Below are 18,195 nucleotides of genomic sequence, written 5' to 3'. Positions count from 1 at the left end.
AAAGAACCCACTTAGCGAACTAGAACAGGCTAAATGGTTAAAAATGTGAAAGATTGATTGCCAGATAACACAATCAAATGAAGGTATGTCTCAGAAGGAGGGAGCTAGTTGTTGTTGTGAAAGCATGAAAAAAACAAACAAAAAAAATCTAAAACAATTCTTACTGATAGCTAACTGATAAATAATGATAAATCAATGAACGCAAATGCCAGCGAAAATACAAAGCTTGATGACTGGGATGTTTGCAGTCTTCAGGCTGTTTACATGGTTGCATTCGTCCTTGACAGCATTTCTCCTCTGCGTTTTGTCTTTGTAGTGATTGTATGAATATTAGAAGCAGACAGGCTACAGTTTTACAGGGCTTTATGAACATCATTCATAAATCCCCAGAGTAACAAAGCTTAATCTTTTCATTTCTTCAACAAGTGTACTTCAGAATGAATTTATTTCTTTCATGTTTACCTTCATCTCGAATTCAACTCTGAAGCGTCCTTCATAAGTAAAACATAAGGCAGCCGGAGCAGGCTCACCATCCCAGGCCATTAAGAAGCACCATTTTACAGTAAATGTATCATGCATGAGCCTGTGGGTTTCCTAGCTCCTGACAACAACAACAATTGACTAACATGCTGCTGTAGCTGCAATAAATTGCTCGTCGTGGAAAACCCCACAGTCGACACTGAAAATTGCTTCCATGGCACACTTCACATTTGTTGATTGAATGTAATTAGTTTTCCTCCTCTGCAGTGAAGAGATTGTTTTCTTTTACTCTGCACTGGGAACACATGATTTGAATCTGTGAGAGCGGAAAGCTTCACAGTTTATCCGGGTTTCTTTACACAAATATTAAAGCATGTTTAAAACTCTGACATAAAACTTACCTATATGTCAATATCATTGTTCTGCTGCGGGGTGACTGAAATGGCAGCTTCTTTCAGTTATTCTACCCGGCACAAACCACAGACCCTGAAGCAGCCTCCTTATGAATAATGGATGGGTTGTTGCTGACAAAACACTGGATTTTAGTGCATTCCTCTTGTCTAATCATGGTGACTTTTCAGGTTGTAAGCACTACTTTCTCTTTGACTCTCTTGCCTAGGAGAATGAACTTCAAGAATTCCTGCAGGAGAACAAGCACTTGAATCTTCAGTGGTTCAACAACAGCCACAAAGCATCTGAGTATGAAAAGGTAAGAGGTGAAAGAGCTTTATAGAAGGCTTCTCCCTACTCAAATACATCTTCACAAAGCTTTTAGCTTGCAGTTCAGTTTTTAGTATTTTTTACTTCATAGATCAAGGTCTTCTGCACTTGATGCCATGTGCCACTTTCTCTGATATACTGTAACCTGGTTTCAGCTTATGGAGGACCTACAGAGTCACTGAAAAAGAAATCCAGCCATTTTAAATTTAACAATTTCAATCTAATTTGAAAAGCATTTTCTAATTTTCTAACATCTTAAATATATAATATTAAATAGGATCGTGTGTATGAGGAATGAATTTTCAAATCCTACTTCTAAAAGAAAATTCAAAAGCCAAATTGATAAATTTGATTATAAATACCTTTTTCATATCATGAATAATGTTTTAAACGGTTATTCAGTAACGCTTTCTTTTACAGTACATCAATAACCACATAATAATACGATAATAACATAGCAAGTCACACTAATTTACTTTATTTTCATTAATTTTTTCATTTATTGTTTATTTGAAAGGGGACAGTGTACATTAATCAACATTAAAACAATGTAAATATACCCGAGTTAACTAAGGAGTGCTAATTTTCATCTGTAGTCCCCCAGCAAGGTATAAAAAAGGCAACCTTAAAAATAAACACAAGTATAAAATCACAAGATAAAATTACAATGCCAATTGCATAAAAAACATTATGGTTAAGAAACACAATTCATGTAAAATAATAAAAAATTTATGGTAAAATTATTTAAATACACACAGAAAACCTTAGTGCCCACAAATTTGGCTCTCTACAAGCCATTTTTTTTGCATTCTTTTTGAATGAAAAGAATGACAAAGAGTCTCTGATGGTTTCTGGCGCTGTGTTCCATTGCTGAGATGCTCTTACGGAGAAGACAGCCTGACCAAAGGCTGTTTTTCTCCGGAGGATGATGCAGTCTTCCCTCACTGCCCCTCTGGTTACCCTGACCTCACTTTGAAACAAGAAAAAACTTTATATTTGTAATTACCCAACAATGAAGTAATTACCGGCATGTAATTATTTAGGCATTACATAAACATATCACCAGAATGATTAACAATTAGGAGGACCATTTATTTTGATGATCCACCCGAAAAAAGAGCATCCTCCACTATACCTTTAAATATTTCCTTATAATCTTAAAAATAGTAGAATTTGTCTTTACTACATTATTTTTTATATCAGATATTAATTTATTCAGTACCTAAGTATCCTTTTTATAAACTGCAGTTTTAAAATATGAAGTTTCAGCGCATGGATGACTTCAAGCTGCTTAAAAAAATACATTTCAGGTTTCGTCCTTTGCAAACATCTGTTTAGGCGGATTCCTGTGATTTCTAAAGATAGAAAAGTCTGCCTTTTAACAAACCCATTTTTATTGCTTCCTCTGTAATTGAGCTCAGACTGCCAAGGTCAGGGTAGAGGGGTAGGTTTATGTACACTGACTGGTTGGTACTGTGAGGCCATGTGCTCAAGCAGACTTACTAGAGTGTGTTTTGATTTGTTAGTGTTTGTACAGTTTCTCTCCTTGAGGAATCATTAGTCATTCATGGCTGTTCTGAGGACGGGGTTTTACCACATTACAGCTGTAGGGGCTAGTCAACTTAGCGGCGATTAGGGGCCATTAAAAGTGCTGACTGAAAATACTCCCTCTTTAGAGAGAGAACAAGCACTGCTGCTTAGACTTAGTGGAAGCATTTGAGATCTGGTTTCTTTCTTTAGATTATGGCATTAAATACTGTCTTAAAAAATATCACTGCTTAAAAAAATGAACTATTTATTCATTTTCAGTAGATTTTTTTCAATAAACCTTCAATACTTCACCTTAAACATCATATTTTTCTACTTTACCACAAACTTCAATGTGATTGGTTTTTATTCAACACATCATCAGAAACAAAAAATAAATGCTTTTCTTTTGTTTTCCCACAAATAACATTCTGGAAAGTGTGGCACGGATTTATTTTCATCCTGCTTTGTTCAAAAGCAATCCTGTGCAAACAGTTTGCTTTACAATCGTCCTCCTGAATGGAGTCCATCTGTGTATGATCTTGTTTTAGTATAAATCAGGCTGTTTTTTTAAGCCCTCGGAGCTTCGTTGTAAAATTATTAGAGAACAACGATGCATGTGCAAAATCTCTGCAACCACAAAACCAAGCAGCTAAAATGGATCCTGGAACTCACTCCACAGAGGTTACACAAGCACATTCATCATGATTCATATGGCCAAACACAAAAGCCATACACAATGACAGGTGGGTCTTTGATTTGCATCTGACTTGCAATGTGTTTAGTAGGCTGAGCCTCCATGGTACTTAAAAACCATCAGCTCTCCAACTACAGATGGCCCCAGTGTGAGCCAACATAACTGACAACTACTTTTGAATAGTTAGGTGTCATACGGCTTCAAAAAATATGAGGCGACTTAAGCCTGTTCTGTAATTAGAGAAAAAACTGTGCTATGAAAATCCTGCCAGACAGGTCAGGGATGAAGAGGTGGAGAAATTTAAAGTGGGGTTTGGTTATGCAACAATGTCTTAAAGAAGCAGCCAAGAGGGTCATTAAAAAGTTTTTATTTTAATAGTTTCTGTGTGTGTGTTTTTAACCCTCTAAGACATTTACATCCAGAGCTATACTAAACTACTCATCTGTGGTTAGACTCAAAAGCTGCAGTTCAAAGGTGATCTCTAATTGCTCATTAAAAAAGCTTTAGCTACATTGATAAAAATGGAAAATTTTTAACCTCATTGTGCAAAAGTAGGAAGAGACAAGCACCAAAACACTTGTTATAATTAAAGTGAAGGGTAGTCCTATAAAGCCTATAAAGTGGGAAGATCTGAACTACAACTTTCAGACTTATTCCTAAAGAAAACAAACTAATAAAAACATATTTTGCCCCTAACTTTGATTAGTTTGTCAAATAAAATACATTGAAATCTGAGGTTATATCACATTGAAAGGGTGACCAAAAGGTGGCCACTGAAAAAAAAGTAAAAACAAAAAAAAATACAGAACGAACAAAACCCATGGGATGTCAGGGAAAACACATATGAGGAGCAGAGAAAGAGTGACTGAACAGGAGGTGTATATATGGGAGACAGAAACAATGAGAGGACTAATTGAGAAAACGAGGAACAGGTGTGGACAGGAATCTACAAGGGAGGGTGGGGGAGGGAGACTGGCACAAGGGGGCATCAGAGAGTAAACAGGAAGTACATAAGAACTCTAATCCAACAAAAAAGAAATAGAATAACACAAAATAGAAATAAATCCAAAGAAAACTAAAAAAGAAAACTTAAACACAACAAAAAACATGACCAAAAGTGTGGAAAACTGGAATATGAATATATTTCCAGGGCACTAAAACCTGCTTCTTACTTCTACTGTACATCATCGTTTACTATGGGATGAATAATAACAAAAAACTGTTATTATATACCAGCTCACCTAATGCCACACATCATGCTTATTTCTTCTTGATACTGTTGTACTGATCTATCATGCACGCTGAGCTGAAAGGCAGGTTTCCAACTTATAATAAAATCCGGGCTTGAGAAATGTGGAGAAATCCTGATGAAAACATAGAGGAAGATGAATGAAGACTTTTGCAAGTTTTTGTCTGCCAGAGGACAGATTTGTTCTGTATTGCAATGTTTAGCCATGCATGATAAAGTCACAAAACAAAGCAGGCATGAAGATGAGATGTTTAATCCTGCAGTCAGTTAGTCCCAAAACGAAAAGGTTTTTAAAAGGAAAAATGAGCGCAATAACTGTGTGGTTATCCATTTGTTACAGACACTGTCATAGAGTTTTATCTGGTGACAGCTATCACAGAGTGAAAACCCTTCTTTTAAGAAGCAATTTTAAGGCAGCAGAAGCAACTTCTCCGCAGTTCCTGTAATGATCTCATTTTTTCAGCCTATCTTTTTTTTAATATATTTCTTTTTGCAATAATAAGGAGGTGCCTGCCATTCGTACCGGTCAAGTGTCACTTTGTCTCCGTTTTGGGAATATTTTGTTACCAATTTGACAGGAGATGACTTTAAATTAATATCTTTATTCTACTAATGGTCAAAAACAAAACAAAGCAAAGCAAGCTGTTGTCTAAATGAAATGGTTTGTTCAGATATTTCTTCTAGTTCGATCAGAAGTCGTGATCTTTTATATTTAAAAGGATTCTAACAAAATAAAAGATGATTTAGAGAAAGCTAATAGAAATTAGAAGTAATGCAGAGATTTAATATTAAGATTAGAGCTTTTTTTTATGTGTGTTCATTTCTTAAATTCATTGAAAACTTAATTATGAACTGCGATTGAAGATAGATATAAAGTAACAATACAACAGTATGGTACAAAATACAGATGTCATTTGGCAAAACCTGAAATCGTGATTTAAAGCAAGAATCTACCAATTTGATGCTTTTGGTCTTTCAAATTTTCGCTTCCTCCGTATCTTGTTCTTCCCATCTGAACAGGTGAAATCAGAGTATGCCCAGCTCAAAGAGCGGCTTGGAGCTGTGACGCAGGAGAGAGATTTAGCCCTGTGGGAGAAGAACCAGCTCCAAGGCAAACTGGAGAACCTAGAGCAGGTGCTGAAGGTAGGAAAACATCACCCAAGTGATGCAATTATCTGCCAACTGTCTACCTCTGGATCAAGTAGTCGCTCCATCCAGGGCTCTAATTCAGTAACTTTTAAGGAGCCTAACTCTATTCTAGCACCTTCTCTCCTACCTGTGCCCCCCACCTTCCCCCTGCCTCCATATGCTGCTGTTCCTCCATAGTGTCTAATTTCCTCGACATGTCTGTTGCTTTCCAGTGCCGTGTTGGGAGGTCTGAGCCGGAGCTGTGAAAGAGCACAAGCTGGAAGCAGTCTGCCCTCTTTACTTGCCTATGTCACTCTTATGTTTTCCAACTTCACTGGATCTTTTGCTTCCTTCTCCCCATCCCCTCTCCCCCCTGCTAGATCTCTAAGGTATCACTGCTATGGCCACCTGTTTGGGAGCAGCCTGAGTTATTCCCTTCCTTAATGTTTTATGTCAGTGGCTGTGCTTTTGTCTCCTTTTATCAGTGTGATGTTTATCAGATTAACAGCACAGCACTGTGGAATGTGATTTATGCATGAGGCAGGATGAAGAGTTTGGCTTTATGATGAAAGGGGGGAGGAAGAGGAGAGAGAAAGGCTGGGTCACCATTCACAATAAAAATGTCACCTACAAGTTTGATGACATTACCTGTTTTAGAACCTGATTTTCACTAGCATGAAAAAGTCATTTGCTTCTTTCACCATAGCGGGTCGATGATCTACACATTCTGGAAGCAATAATGCGACTAGATGTCACAGGCATCCTTTGTCATAAAGGGCCTAGCATTCAGTCCCTTCTTTGTATGGCTTCCTTGGTTGATATGGATGATCACAGGCAAATGAGCACGCTACACAGTTTGCTTTACCTTTTAATATCACATCAAAGCCTCCAGTTTCATAATTTAAAGACAAGATCTCTGAGGAAAACCTTTAAAGACTCCCATTAACCAGACCTTAAATGTGATACATAAAGGGGGCAGCAAACCTGGAGGTTCAAGTACTTACAATGACTAGCAGGAGCATTTATTGCCCTTGAAACTTTTCACATTTTGTCATTTTGCAACCACTTGATTCATTGAGCTCTATTTGAATATTAGGTAAGGGAGTTATTTTATACTTTATTTATGTCGTAACAATCCAATTAAATCATGAATACATATTGGTTAAAAGCTTTCTATCTAACCCTCCTTGATTAGCAGGTATTAACAGGAGACATTTGCTTGAATTGTGTCGCTGACCTTAATTTTTTTCAGCAATCTCTCATACAGAGCATGCATGTAACTACAGCGGAGAGGATAAAATATATCACTCTTAAAATCCCCACAAGTTCTCCTTTCTGGTAATCCAAATATTGTGGTGCTGCTTTGACAGCCAAAGAAAAAAAAAGTCAGCTGAGTGATTTGAAATCTCCTCCTGCTGTGAGGTGAAATAAGACACGCAAAGTAGGTGATGACATCATCTAGTGCCTTTAAGGCAGCCAATAGCGGCTTTTGTTGCAGAGGAGTTGGCATCACTGTCACACATGTCAGTGTGACATGGAAGAAAATCAGCTTGGAGATTAAAAAGTTGGACCCAACCAGTGTGACCCTGGCAGGAGGGGGGGGGGACCCTGGGTGTAATTTATTCTAAAGACACCAGTGGAAGAGAATGTCCCAGTAAACAAACTGGAAGTCTCTTGCATCCTACTAATGGATTGGGGGAGTGATGGCCTAGTGGTCTGCTCTAAGAGGGTTGAAAGTACCCGGTTCGTTCCCCACAGCCTGTAATCTGGGTCCCTGAGCAAGACCCATAATCCCACACTGCTCCCCGGGCGCCCACAATGGCAGCCCACCAGCATTGATGGATTAAATGTAGAAGTTTTGTACAAGTTCTAATGCAGTGTGAGATTACGAAAGCGCAGTTATTATTCAATTATAAGTATTATATTAATTTATTTTAGATCTTTTTAAGATTTCACTGTATTTAGTTTAACATATCCTCCCAACATAAGTTTTCCTGTTGTTGCTGAAAAACTATAGCCTGACGTAGTCCTACTCAATTCTAGTCAGAATATGAGTCTGATACTGCTCCATAGAGCTGTGATTATGGGGCGTGTTTCGAACGAACCAGGAAAAAAAATGCCTCTGCACTCAATTGGATAGACCTACAACCAATAAGAGCAACGGAGTGCGTGACGTATGTTAAGTGACGCATAGTTCTTGTCGACAAAAATCAAAGCGTGCAGTTGCACGCCTAGAATAAGAAGATGAGCCTTGATCGCGTTTCTCTGTTCCTCTTTTAAAATTAATTTGCTGTCGATATCTTCTAGAACAGACCTAATAGCAGAATCTACTCACCTCAACTCTCCAGCGGCAGCCATTGTTGTTGTCACCCAAGTGCGCTTTGGTCACGTGGTTGATTACGTGACTGTTGATCATCTGTCCATCATCGTATAAAGCCCGCCCTGACAATTTGATTGGCCCGCCAGATATTGTGCTAGCATACCCACGCTACTGTTGAGCAATGCCAGACCGAACTTCCCGAACTCAAACGTTGTGGGTGGGACTAAGTTCGGAATGGCACCCAGGCTAGACAAAAACTAAACCCCGAAAGAAAAATCCTCCCTCTCCTGTTTTTCCTTTATTGGAATTTTGCTCTTTTCAGGTTCATGTGCCGTATTAGTTTTCCTCTTCATATGTAGAGGTCATTCATGTAAAAATCTGAGCACTGATTCTCAGATTAACAAACTCTTTCATCTGATCTTCTTTTCTGATATGTTCCCTGATCTCTGGGAGGCTTTATGTTCTCAGATTTTTCCATTTAACCTCTGAGACCTTCACGGAGCAGCTAAATTCATTCTGGTCTTGAATTAAAGAGATGCAAAAGTCTAATTGCTGCTTTTTATCTACAATTCGTTTAATGTCTAAAGGCAATTTGATTCCATTAAACTTGATTTAGTTCAGTGGCTTCATGAGACTAAAGTGGGCTTAACATACATGAACCCTAGACTTTCAGATATAAATAAAATAACTGTGTTTGACGCAATGAATTCAGTGGTTCTAAAGCAGGCATCCCCAAAGTCTGTCCTCAAGCGCCGCTGTTCTGCAGGTTTTAGAGGTTTCCCTGCTCCGGCACTGATGTTCTTAATTCAAAGCTGATTAATAGGCTTTTGCTCAACTGCAATAATCATAATCAGCTGTGCTAAAGCAGGGAAACCTCTAACATTTGCAGGACATCGGCCCTCGAGGACCAACTTTGGGGATGCCTGGACTAAGATATCAAAGTGTGAAAAAAGTTCAAAGGTTATGAAAGCTTTTGCAAGAAATGTACTTTGTATTTGCTTAAAAAGCAAAGCATCTCTAGTCTTCATTAATTTGCTAAATTGATTTTAAATTATTCTTTACTCTGCCTTACATGCAGTTTGTCTTTCTTGTCGTTAAAGATATAGTTATTTTGGTACCCAACCTCTATTTATTCATTTGATAATAAGCTTATATAAATGTATTAATGTAAAGATTTGAGATGCTTTTGTTTTTTTTTTTTTGGAAAGAAGAGACTTACTAGATTTTTGCTCCACTAATAGCACCCCTCTCTGCCGCCTCCCCCTGATGTCTTCTCTGTCTGGCTTTCCATCCCTACATCCTTTGTGGACAGCATATGCGAGAGGCTGCAGAGCGAAGGCAGCAGCTAGAGTTGGAGCATGAGCAGGCCTTGGCTGTCCTCAATGCAAAGCAGCAGGAGATTGACCTTCTGCAGAAGGTAAGTAAAGTCTAAATGTATAATGCTCACATCATCAGAGGGCCGGCCTTTTTAATTGTAGCTGTTTGCTTTAATTTTAGTAGGTGTCATAGATCAAAGAGCATTTCAGTGCACACTACTGTAATATATACTCTGTAAGAAAAAAAGGCAAAACTTCACTAAGATACTCCTTGGATCATCCAGATTTCTCTCTCCATAGGTGACAATCTTTCACTTTCTGATTTTATCACCAGAACTCCAATAGTGCCTAAACTGAACTCAGAAATTTTTGACATTTCAGGAACTCTCCTCCCGCTTGTTTTGAGCAGCCTCGTTGGTCATTCATGACACAAAGTAGATATGACAGAAAATAATAAAACAAAAAGCCTCTCTCGACCACTTGATGGTAGAGCCTCCCTTCCTGTGCACTGGAGCTGACTGTAATGTCACAGCGAACCCAGCAGTGGCTGAGATTGCTGATAGTGCGAACGTGATAGGAATTGTCACCAGCCCCATCTCTAGAAAAACAGTTTTCTACCACAGCGTTTCTGTGGCTGTAGCGCCCTGACTTCACAGTCAGCTTTTTACAGGCTGTAGCTTTCAGCTTCCTTTTTTTATTTTTTTATTTCTCATTAACAGACGCTCATTACAGCCTTATCGTCCTTCAAACACTGCCTGCTCACTGTGTTCTCCTAAAATGTTATCCTGCAAAGGAGATTTATCATACTGTAAAGTCCACACATGCTCTCATAATCATGTGAAACAGATGTTTGTAGCTAACGCAAGAGAAACGTCGTGTATTATGGTGGGGATTTTTCTGCAGTCAGAGTGTTTTATTATGATGTAAGGCTCATTCTTCTACATGCACTGCAGAAGTGTTGGTAATTACTGATGTAAAAATAATATTCAATTGGATAAAAAGTATGTTTGTTTGCATAGCCTTAGGAAATATTATTTTAAATTACTCCACTGAGTAATATTCTAAACCAAGTAATTATCCAATGGAAGGAAGAAATGAAACACGCATAACAAAAAACTATAAATCCTTATTAGCATGGCATTGAAGATATGTCAACTTTTCATTAACATATTTCATAATGTATTTATTGTGTATGAAGAGCTGCACTCAGGTCTGTTTCTGTTTAAGAGATAAAAAAAGGTTAGGAATTCTGATATATTTTCAAACAGTGCAAAAGTTGTGATATCTCCAGTTCTTTGGTGCAGAATCTCAAATAAGTATATAATTAATGGTATGGTATCTTTTATGCAATCATTATGACCCATTACAACCTCAATTTGCAATCCTTTTTTAGGATTTTTTCAGGGATAGACCAACAGAAGGCCACGTTTAACTGTAAAGTGGAAGGAAAACATATTTTTATTCCTTTTTCCATTACAACGAAATCTGAAAGGTGTGGCTTGCATCTTTATTTAGTCAACACTTTGAAAATAATGCACAGCTCCTTTGGAAGATTTACAGGTGCTGGTCATAAAATTAGAATATCATGAAAAAGTAGATTGATTTCAGTAATTCCATTTAAAAAGTGAAACTTGTATATTATATTCATACATTACATACAAACTCATATATTTCAGATGTTTATTTTGTTTAATTTTGATGATTACAAATGACAACAAATGAAAATCTCAAATTCATCATATCAGAAAATTAGAATATTGTGAAAAGGTTCAAAATTGATGGCCCCTGGTGCCACACTCTAATCAGCTAATTAACTCAAACCACCTGCAAAAGCCTTTAAATGGTCTTTCAGTCTAGTTCTATAGGCTACACAATCATGGGGAAGACTGCTGACTTGACAGTTGTCCAAAAGACGACCATCGACACCTTGCACAAGGAGGGCAAGACACAAAAGGTCATCGCTAAAGAGGCTGGCTGTTCACAGAGCTCAGTGTCCAAGCACATTAATAGAGAGGCGAAGGGAAGGAAAAGATGTGGTCGAAAAAAGTGTACAAGCAAGAGAGATAACCGCACCCTGGAGAGGATTGTGAAACAAAACCCCTTCAAAAATGTGGGGGAGATTCACAAAGAGTGGACTGCAGCTGGAGTGAGTGCTTCAAGAACCACCACACACAGACGTATGAAAGACATGGGTTTCTGCTGTCGCATTCCTTGTGTCAAGCCAATCTTGAACCACAGACAGCGTCAGAAGCGTCTAAAGAGAAACAGGACTGGACTGCTGGTGAGTGGTCCAAAGTCATGTTCTCTGATGAAAGTAAATTTTGCATTTCCTTTGGAAATCAAAGTCCCAGAGTCTGGAGGAAAAGAAGAGAGGCACTTCATCCACGTTGCTTGAAGTCCAGTGTAAAGTTTCCACAGTCAGTGATGGTTTGGGGTGCCATGTCATCTGCTGGTGTTGGTCCATTGTGTTTTCTGAGGTCCAGGGTCAACGCAGCCACATACCAGGAAGTTTTAGAGCACTTCATGCTTCCTGCAGCTGACCAACTTTTTGGAGATGCAGATTTCATTTTCCAACAGGACTTGGCACCTGCACACAGTGCCAAAGCTACCAGTACCTGGTTGAAGGACCATGGTATCCCTGTTCTTAATTGGCCAGCAAACTCTCCTGACCTTAACCCCATAGAAAATCTATGGGGTATTGTGAAGAAGAAGATGCAATACACCAGACCCAACAATTCAGAAGAGCTAAAAGCCACTATTAGAGCAACCTGGGCTATCATAACACCTGAGCAGTGCCACAGACTGATCGACTCCATGCCACGCCGCATTGCTGCAGTAATACAGGCCAAAGGAGGCCCAACTAAATACTGAGTGCTGTACATGCTCATACTTTTCATGTTCATACTTTTCAGTTGGCCAACATTTCTATAAATCCTTTGTTTTTATTGGTCTTCAGTAATATTCTAATTTTCTGATATGATGAATTTGAGATTTTCATTTGTTGTCATTTGTAATCATCAAAATTAAACAAAATAAACATCTGAAATATATGAGTTTGTATGTAATGTATGAATATAATATACAAGTTTCACTTTTTAAATGGAATTACTGAAATCAATCTACTTTTTCATGATATTCTAATTTTATGACCAGCACCTGTATGTACACACTATGCACACTTCAGCTCATTCTTGAAAAGGTTTAAAACTCAGTCAGATTTGATGGGTAGTGCTTTTAAACAGGTCTTGTCAGATTTGTCTGGAGTTTGACTGGAGTAGTTAAACACATGACAGTGATATAAAATGTTATTTTATAGCTCTGGCTCTGTTTAGTGTTGTTAGGCTACATTGTGATGAACATCTTATTCTGCCTCAAGTCAGCTTGTGTTAAAATCATGCATTTGACTTCTTTAAATGTTCATTAACTCTAACCAGTGTCCCTGCAGTGAAAAGTAATCACCAAAGGATACCACTACCCACTACCATGTTTCATGGTAGTGGTTCATGTATGCTCTTCATAATTTGCTTACAGACCAAATGTTTCAGGTTAGGGTTGTCTCTGAGGTGAGGGATTGAACGGAGCAACTTAAAATATCAATATGTATATTTTTTAACCATAATATTGCTCTAATCTTCACCACAAATTTCTCTCAGAACCACCTAATGTTCTGCTGGGTATTCCTGTTGTTTCTTACTATTATTCACTTCAAAAACCTTCACATAACAGCTGGATTTATAGAGATTACACTATGCACATTGACTGACTTCTGAAGACAAATGCTTGTGCCAGATTTTATTTTATTTTGCAGATTTTATTTTGAGATATTACATATCATGTATTAAGCAAGTTAAAATGGCCCTCATCATGGATATTCAACTATTCTATCTCGTTATTACTTATCAGAACATGCACAAAGGGGTATTTCACGTAATTCTTGCATGTTTGAGTAATCCTCATGATTTCTCTTCTCTGAGAAAGAAAAGGTATAGGAGGAGCTGTCTCTAATCGCCGGCTTCAGGAAAAACATACGTTAAATGTGACTCACCTGCCATCTAAACAACACGCTGTCTTTGTCTAATCAACGAGCAGTGATGTGAGGCAGAGCATAATCATTTCTGCATAAAGTTGACATGAGGTGGTTATTTAGCAGCTATTCTGCACAGGAACAGTACCCGTTCTCTTAGGCTCCATCCCCACAAAGCTGCACAGCAAAAAGTCAAGTGTTGATTCAACTCTGATAGAGTTGATTTTAACACTTTTTCAGGGTTTATATAGGTCCACACTCTTCAGAGTTCATTTGACACAGTCGAAATAGTTAAATTTTTAACACTGTAACCGAGTTCCTTGTTTAACTCACACGACAGAGTTGAATTAAGGGTGTGTGGACATAATGGTTAACACTGATCCAAAAACAAAACTTAACTGTTTTGTTAGAGTTGATTTAACACCTTCAAGTGTAATCTTCTAGAAAATAAGTCACTTTATGAGTGGTTAATTATAATAAAACAAAACTAAAAACAAATCCATTTTAGATGCTTTATTTTTGCATTTTTAAAATGTTTCCAACATTTTAAATTGTGGTACAATGAACAAACATTCATTAGAAACACCATATGAGTTCTGAATATCAAATGGCTTATTAAATTTAAGCTCTGGGATTTTTACAAGTAGTGTTTCTTCACTATGAAGAACCCTGAAAGCATGAAAATGATCATCAAACCTCTCTGTGAACAATTGTTTAGATAACAAAAGAAAAGTGTTGTCAACTAAAAGTATATCACTTATCTGACAAAACACTGGCATTTCCTCTTGCATTGTACTACAAACAACAAGTCCAGGTCTGTACTCAATACCATCAACTTTAACCCAGCTAGTTGAACAAACATCTTCTGATGAAATTATTTGAAGCATTTCATTACTCACCAGATCTTCATCTTTAAGTAAAAAAGGTTTGACTGGCCCATGCTCATTTTGTTTAATAGGTATTGTCTCCCAATGATGAGCTATGGCCATCTGATGCTTTTTAGCAAGGGACTTTGTTATATTTTTGAAGTTTTTAAAATAATCTTTAAACATTTTATGTTTGGCTTCAAACCTCATAGACCACATATGTAACAATGGGCCTATTTTCCTAATAGAAGATGGGTAGTGGATCATAAAATGATGCTTAGGTATCAAGTTTCTATGGGGGTATAAGAATTTAAAAAGTCTGTGGTGCTCAACAATCAAATGCTTCAAATATATTGTCATACCTATAGTAAGGATAGGAGAGAAGACAATGTTCATTATTTCCAGTAACAACAGTAGCATGTACCAGTTTTTGTCTCCTCTAGGAATAATGTCCCCAAACAAAAGTGGAATATTTTTAACAAGACACAATGTCTGAACAGAATTTAAACCTATGCCATTTCCAGAACTTTCCAAAATAATTTTTGTGGGACGGTTTTTCCTTTCTAAATAGCCATAATCAAAACTATAAATCCTGGAGAGTAAGTTTTGTTTTGAAATTAGGTTTTGGGTAAGATATTCAAAAAGTAATTTGATCTCATACTGAGCAACACCCTCAAGAAGATCATGCATTATATCAAATGAATGGTTGTCAGAAACATGAAAATATCTCAATGAATTAAGTGAAGATTTTTTTTTTTCAAACCATATAATGACTTTAGCTGTGGGTTTTCTTCAAGAGCTTTATAATGCATTTCAAAAATCTCCTTTCCTCTAAGTATTACCTTAGGATCATCCTCACTGTAGACAGTCTGACATTCGCTTTTTTCTATTAAACAAATCCGACAAAAGTAATGACTACTAAAAGATTCATTAAAACCAAGGATTGTGTGCATTCCTAAATTATCTCCAGTTATCTGGGAGATGGTGCCATATACTGGCTCATCAGAAAATGGAAGACTAAGGCCGTGGCTTTCTAGATTTTTTAGATCTTTCAGAAATGGCTCCAGAATAGCATCAAAACCATATTTATGGAGATCTTGTACATGAAATAGTGATATCAAATGAATATTCATCAAAACTGAATTAAATTTAGGAGGAAGGTTTCTTAGAACAAAGTAAAGACTGCCAATTTTGTGAATTCCATGTTTAGAACCCAGGGGGTTGGCTGGTTCAAAATCATCATAAAATATCTGAATTTGTAAGGCATGTTTTTTGGCTGAAAACAAAGGATGTGTTTTATAATAGCTTCCATCAGAAAAGTCTGCGTAAGTCTCTTTCTCTGATCCACACTCTCGCCTAAGCAAAGCACAGATTTCCTGATTTCTGCACATGAACTGTAATGTTTCCAATATCGGCACATATACAAAAGTTTCCTTCACAGGTACTTGATCATATGTTCCAGTTTTCTGATTTCGTCTGCTGTCATATCTTACTCCTAGTGTTATCTCCACTGGATCTACAACACCCCATTTAATGTTGAAGTATTTGTTTCGTTTCCATTCTGTATTTAAGTTTGTGAACGGATTTTCAAATTGTTCGAATGACTCATTTATCAAAGAAACATTAGGATCAGTCATGGGTAATGCAGAAATAGCAGTCTGCTTTGCTTTTAAGTGAATCTCATTCGTTAGTTCTTCTAAATCCCCCACTATTGAGGACACAAGGCTGCCAGAGATTCCACTGCCTTGTAATTTAGCTACTATAGATGCACACATCTCTTTAGTTTGGTCTTTAGAAATCTGTGAGGGAGTGCTCTCCTGAGGTGAATCAGAAGAACAGGACTGATTTAGGGGGGCTAGCTGGTCATTCAAAGCATCAGCTTGATATGTTACAACTGGATTACAAGAGGATGAACTTGGAATGGCTAAACTCTGCGAAATGTGCTGAATGTTACTGTGAACATTATTAAGATGCTTTCTAAAACCTGTATATGTCAGAAACTGATGCCTGCAGCCTTGCTGAGAACAAACCAATTTGAACTTTGGTCCAGGATAGTAACTATGTTCAACTCTTAAATGTGAAATCAACTGCTGGCTGCTTGGATACAGGTTCTGACATTTAAAGCATCTCAACATTTTTACCTTGACCTACTCACAGGAGAGCACAAGGGGCTGGTTAAAGGAATAGTACACCCAAAACATGATTAGCCTTCATTTTCTACTCACCTCCATGCTGAACAACACTCTGGAGTACTTTTTTGATATCTCAAATGCATCTGGAGATCTGGGAGGCTTCTTGCTGTCTGCTGACATTCAAATAATGGAGGTCCATGGCGCCCGAGACAGAAAGGTCCATAAAAGTCCACAAAAACGTGTCAATATTCCTCCATACTGCTCGTCCAATGTAATCCAAGTGTCCTGAGTGGGTAGCATCCAGAATTTACTCGAAACGAAGTCATTTAGAATGTTTTTAGAGCATAAACAGTAGTGTATAGGATTTCCTAATAGCGCCCCCATGCGCGCTCACGATTCTACGGAAGCCGGCAGACCAAACCGGAAGAAAGTGCGCATTCAGCGTCTGGTCTGCCGATAATGCAAGCGTAGAAGAAGAAATGTGCTGTTTTCCTGTGCAAAGAAAGAAACAACGAAAGAAAAATGTCTGAGGACTTCAGTGTTGAGGAAGAGCATGAGTTCTTTGCCGAGCTGAATGCGCTGGTTTGGTCTGCCGGCTTCCGTAGAATCGTGAGCGCGCATGGGGGCGCTATTAGGAAATCCTATACACTACTGTTTATGCTCTAAAAACATTCTAAATGACTTCGTTTCGAGTAAATTCTGGATGCTACCCACTCAGGACACTTGGATTACATTGGACGAGCAGTATGGAGGAATATTGACACGTTTTTGTGGACTTTTATGGACCTTTCTGTCTCGGGCGCCATGGACCTCCATTATTTGAATGTCAGCAGACAGCAAGAAGCCTCCCAGATCTCCAGATGCATTTGAGATATCAAAAAAGTACTCCAGAGTGTTGTTCAGCATGGAGGTGAGTAGAAAATGAAGGCTAATCATGTTTTGGGTGTACTATTCCTTTAAGCAGCCTCGCTCTTAAGTCTCTGACTCTGGGTGATTCCTTCATTTTGCCAACATCAATGTTATACACTGTTGTCTTCAGAAACGTATAAAAACTCAATAATGCAGCATCATAAGAGACATTGAACACAAAATGTGCTTTGAACAACTCATCAAATGCTCCAAGAGAGCGGTTTGCCTGGCATGGGATGAGGTGTTTATCCATGACTATGTAGAAGCTGTCAATCTTGCTCTTCAGACGCCCAACAGCAAGGAGGTATGGCTGGAGACCCCGTTGACCCCGGAGATGTTCCTCTAAACTGCAGCATGACTAAGATAAAAAAAATATAATAAAGCAAAAAATAAGAAATGAGACAGAGCTACAACCATTAGAAAAAAAGATTCAACTATCTAACAAAAGAAATTCATGTCTAACCAGACATCTTCAAAGATGCGCAGTTACCACCAGTATTTATACATGACTATAAAAGCAAAGTGACAAAGTACTGTACATTTTTTTATTTAATTACCTTGTGAAAGACAACGAGTCTCTCAATTGCATCCCATGCACTGATTTTTGGAGACTTCTGTCCTCCAGGTGGTGGTGGAAGGAGATGTAGGAGCAGTAACAAGGAGGCCATTTCTTGGTCATAGGCTGATGACAGATTCATATAATTTAGTGTCAGAACTTTGACAACGTAGAGCCAGTGTTGAATACTCTGAACAGTCAACCATGTTCACATATATTTTGGTACTTACTAGATGCCGCATCCTGGTCATCTCCAGGGACTTCCGCTGAC

The 18,195-nt window shown here is 37.9% G+C and overlaps 1 protein-coding gene across 5 annotated transcripts in view; it reads left to right on the top strand.

Annotated features, from left to right (window-relative positions):
* The window catches only part of rimbp2 (RIMS binding protein 2), a 177,179-nt gene that overhangs the window by 105,968 nt on the left and 53,016 nt on the right, over positions 1-18,195 (top strand). For 4 of the 5 annotated variants that reach the window (XM_038296240.1, XM_038296211.1, XM_038296232.1 and 1 more), the window contains 3 exons: positions 1,100-1,189; positions 5,694-5,816; positions 9,434-9,538. In XM_038296240.1, the coding sequence (XP_038152168.1) occupies positions 1,100-1,189; positions 5,694-5,816; positions 9,434-9,538 (318 nt within the window). Of the gene's footprint in view, positions 1-1,099; positions 1,190-5,693; positions 5,817-6,083; positions 6,191-9,433; positions 9,539-18,195 lie in introns of those variants that run through there. The other variant, XM_038296223.1, reaches the window with a different exon arrangement.

Source organism: Cyprinodon tularosa, unplaced genomic scaffold, assembly GCF_016077235.1.
Source record: "Cyprinodon tularosa strain WSP-4 unplaced genomic scaffold, ASM1607723v1 ctg11, whole genome shotgun sequence".
In the NCBI taxonomy this organism is placed as follows: domain Eukaryota; kingdom Metazoa; phylum Chordata; class Actinopteri; order Cyprinodontiformes; family Cyprinodontidae; genus Cyprinodon; species Cyprinodon tularosa.
The sequence above is the reverse complement of the archived record's forward strand: the minus strand, read 5'-3'. Positions and strand labels throughout refer to the sequence as shown.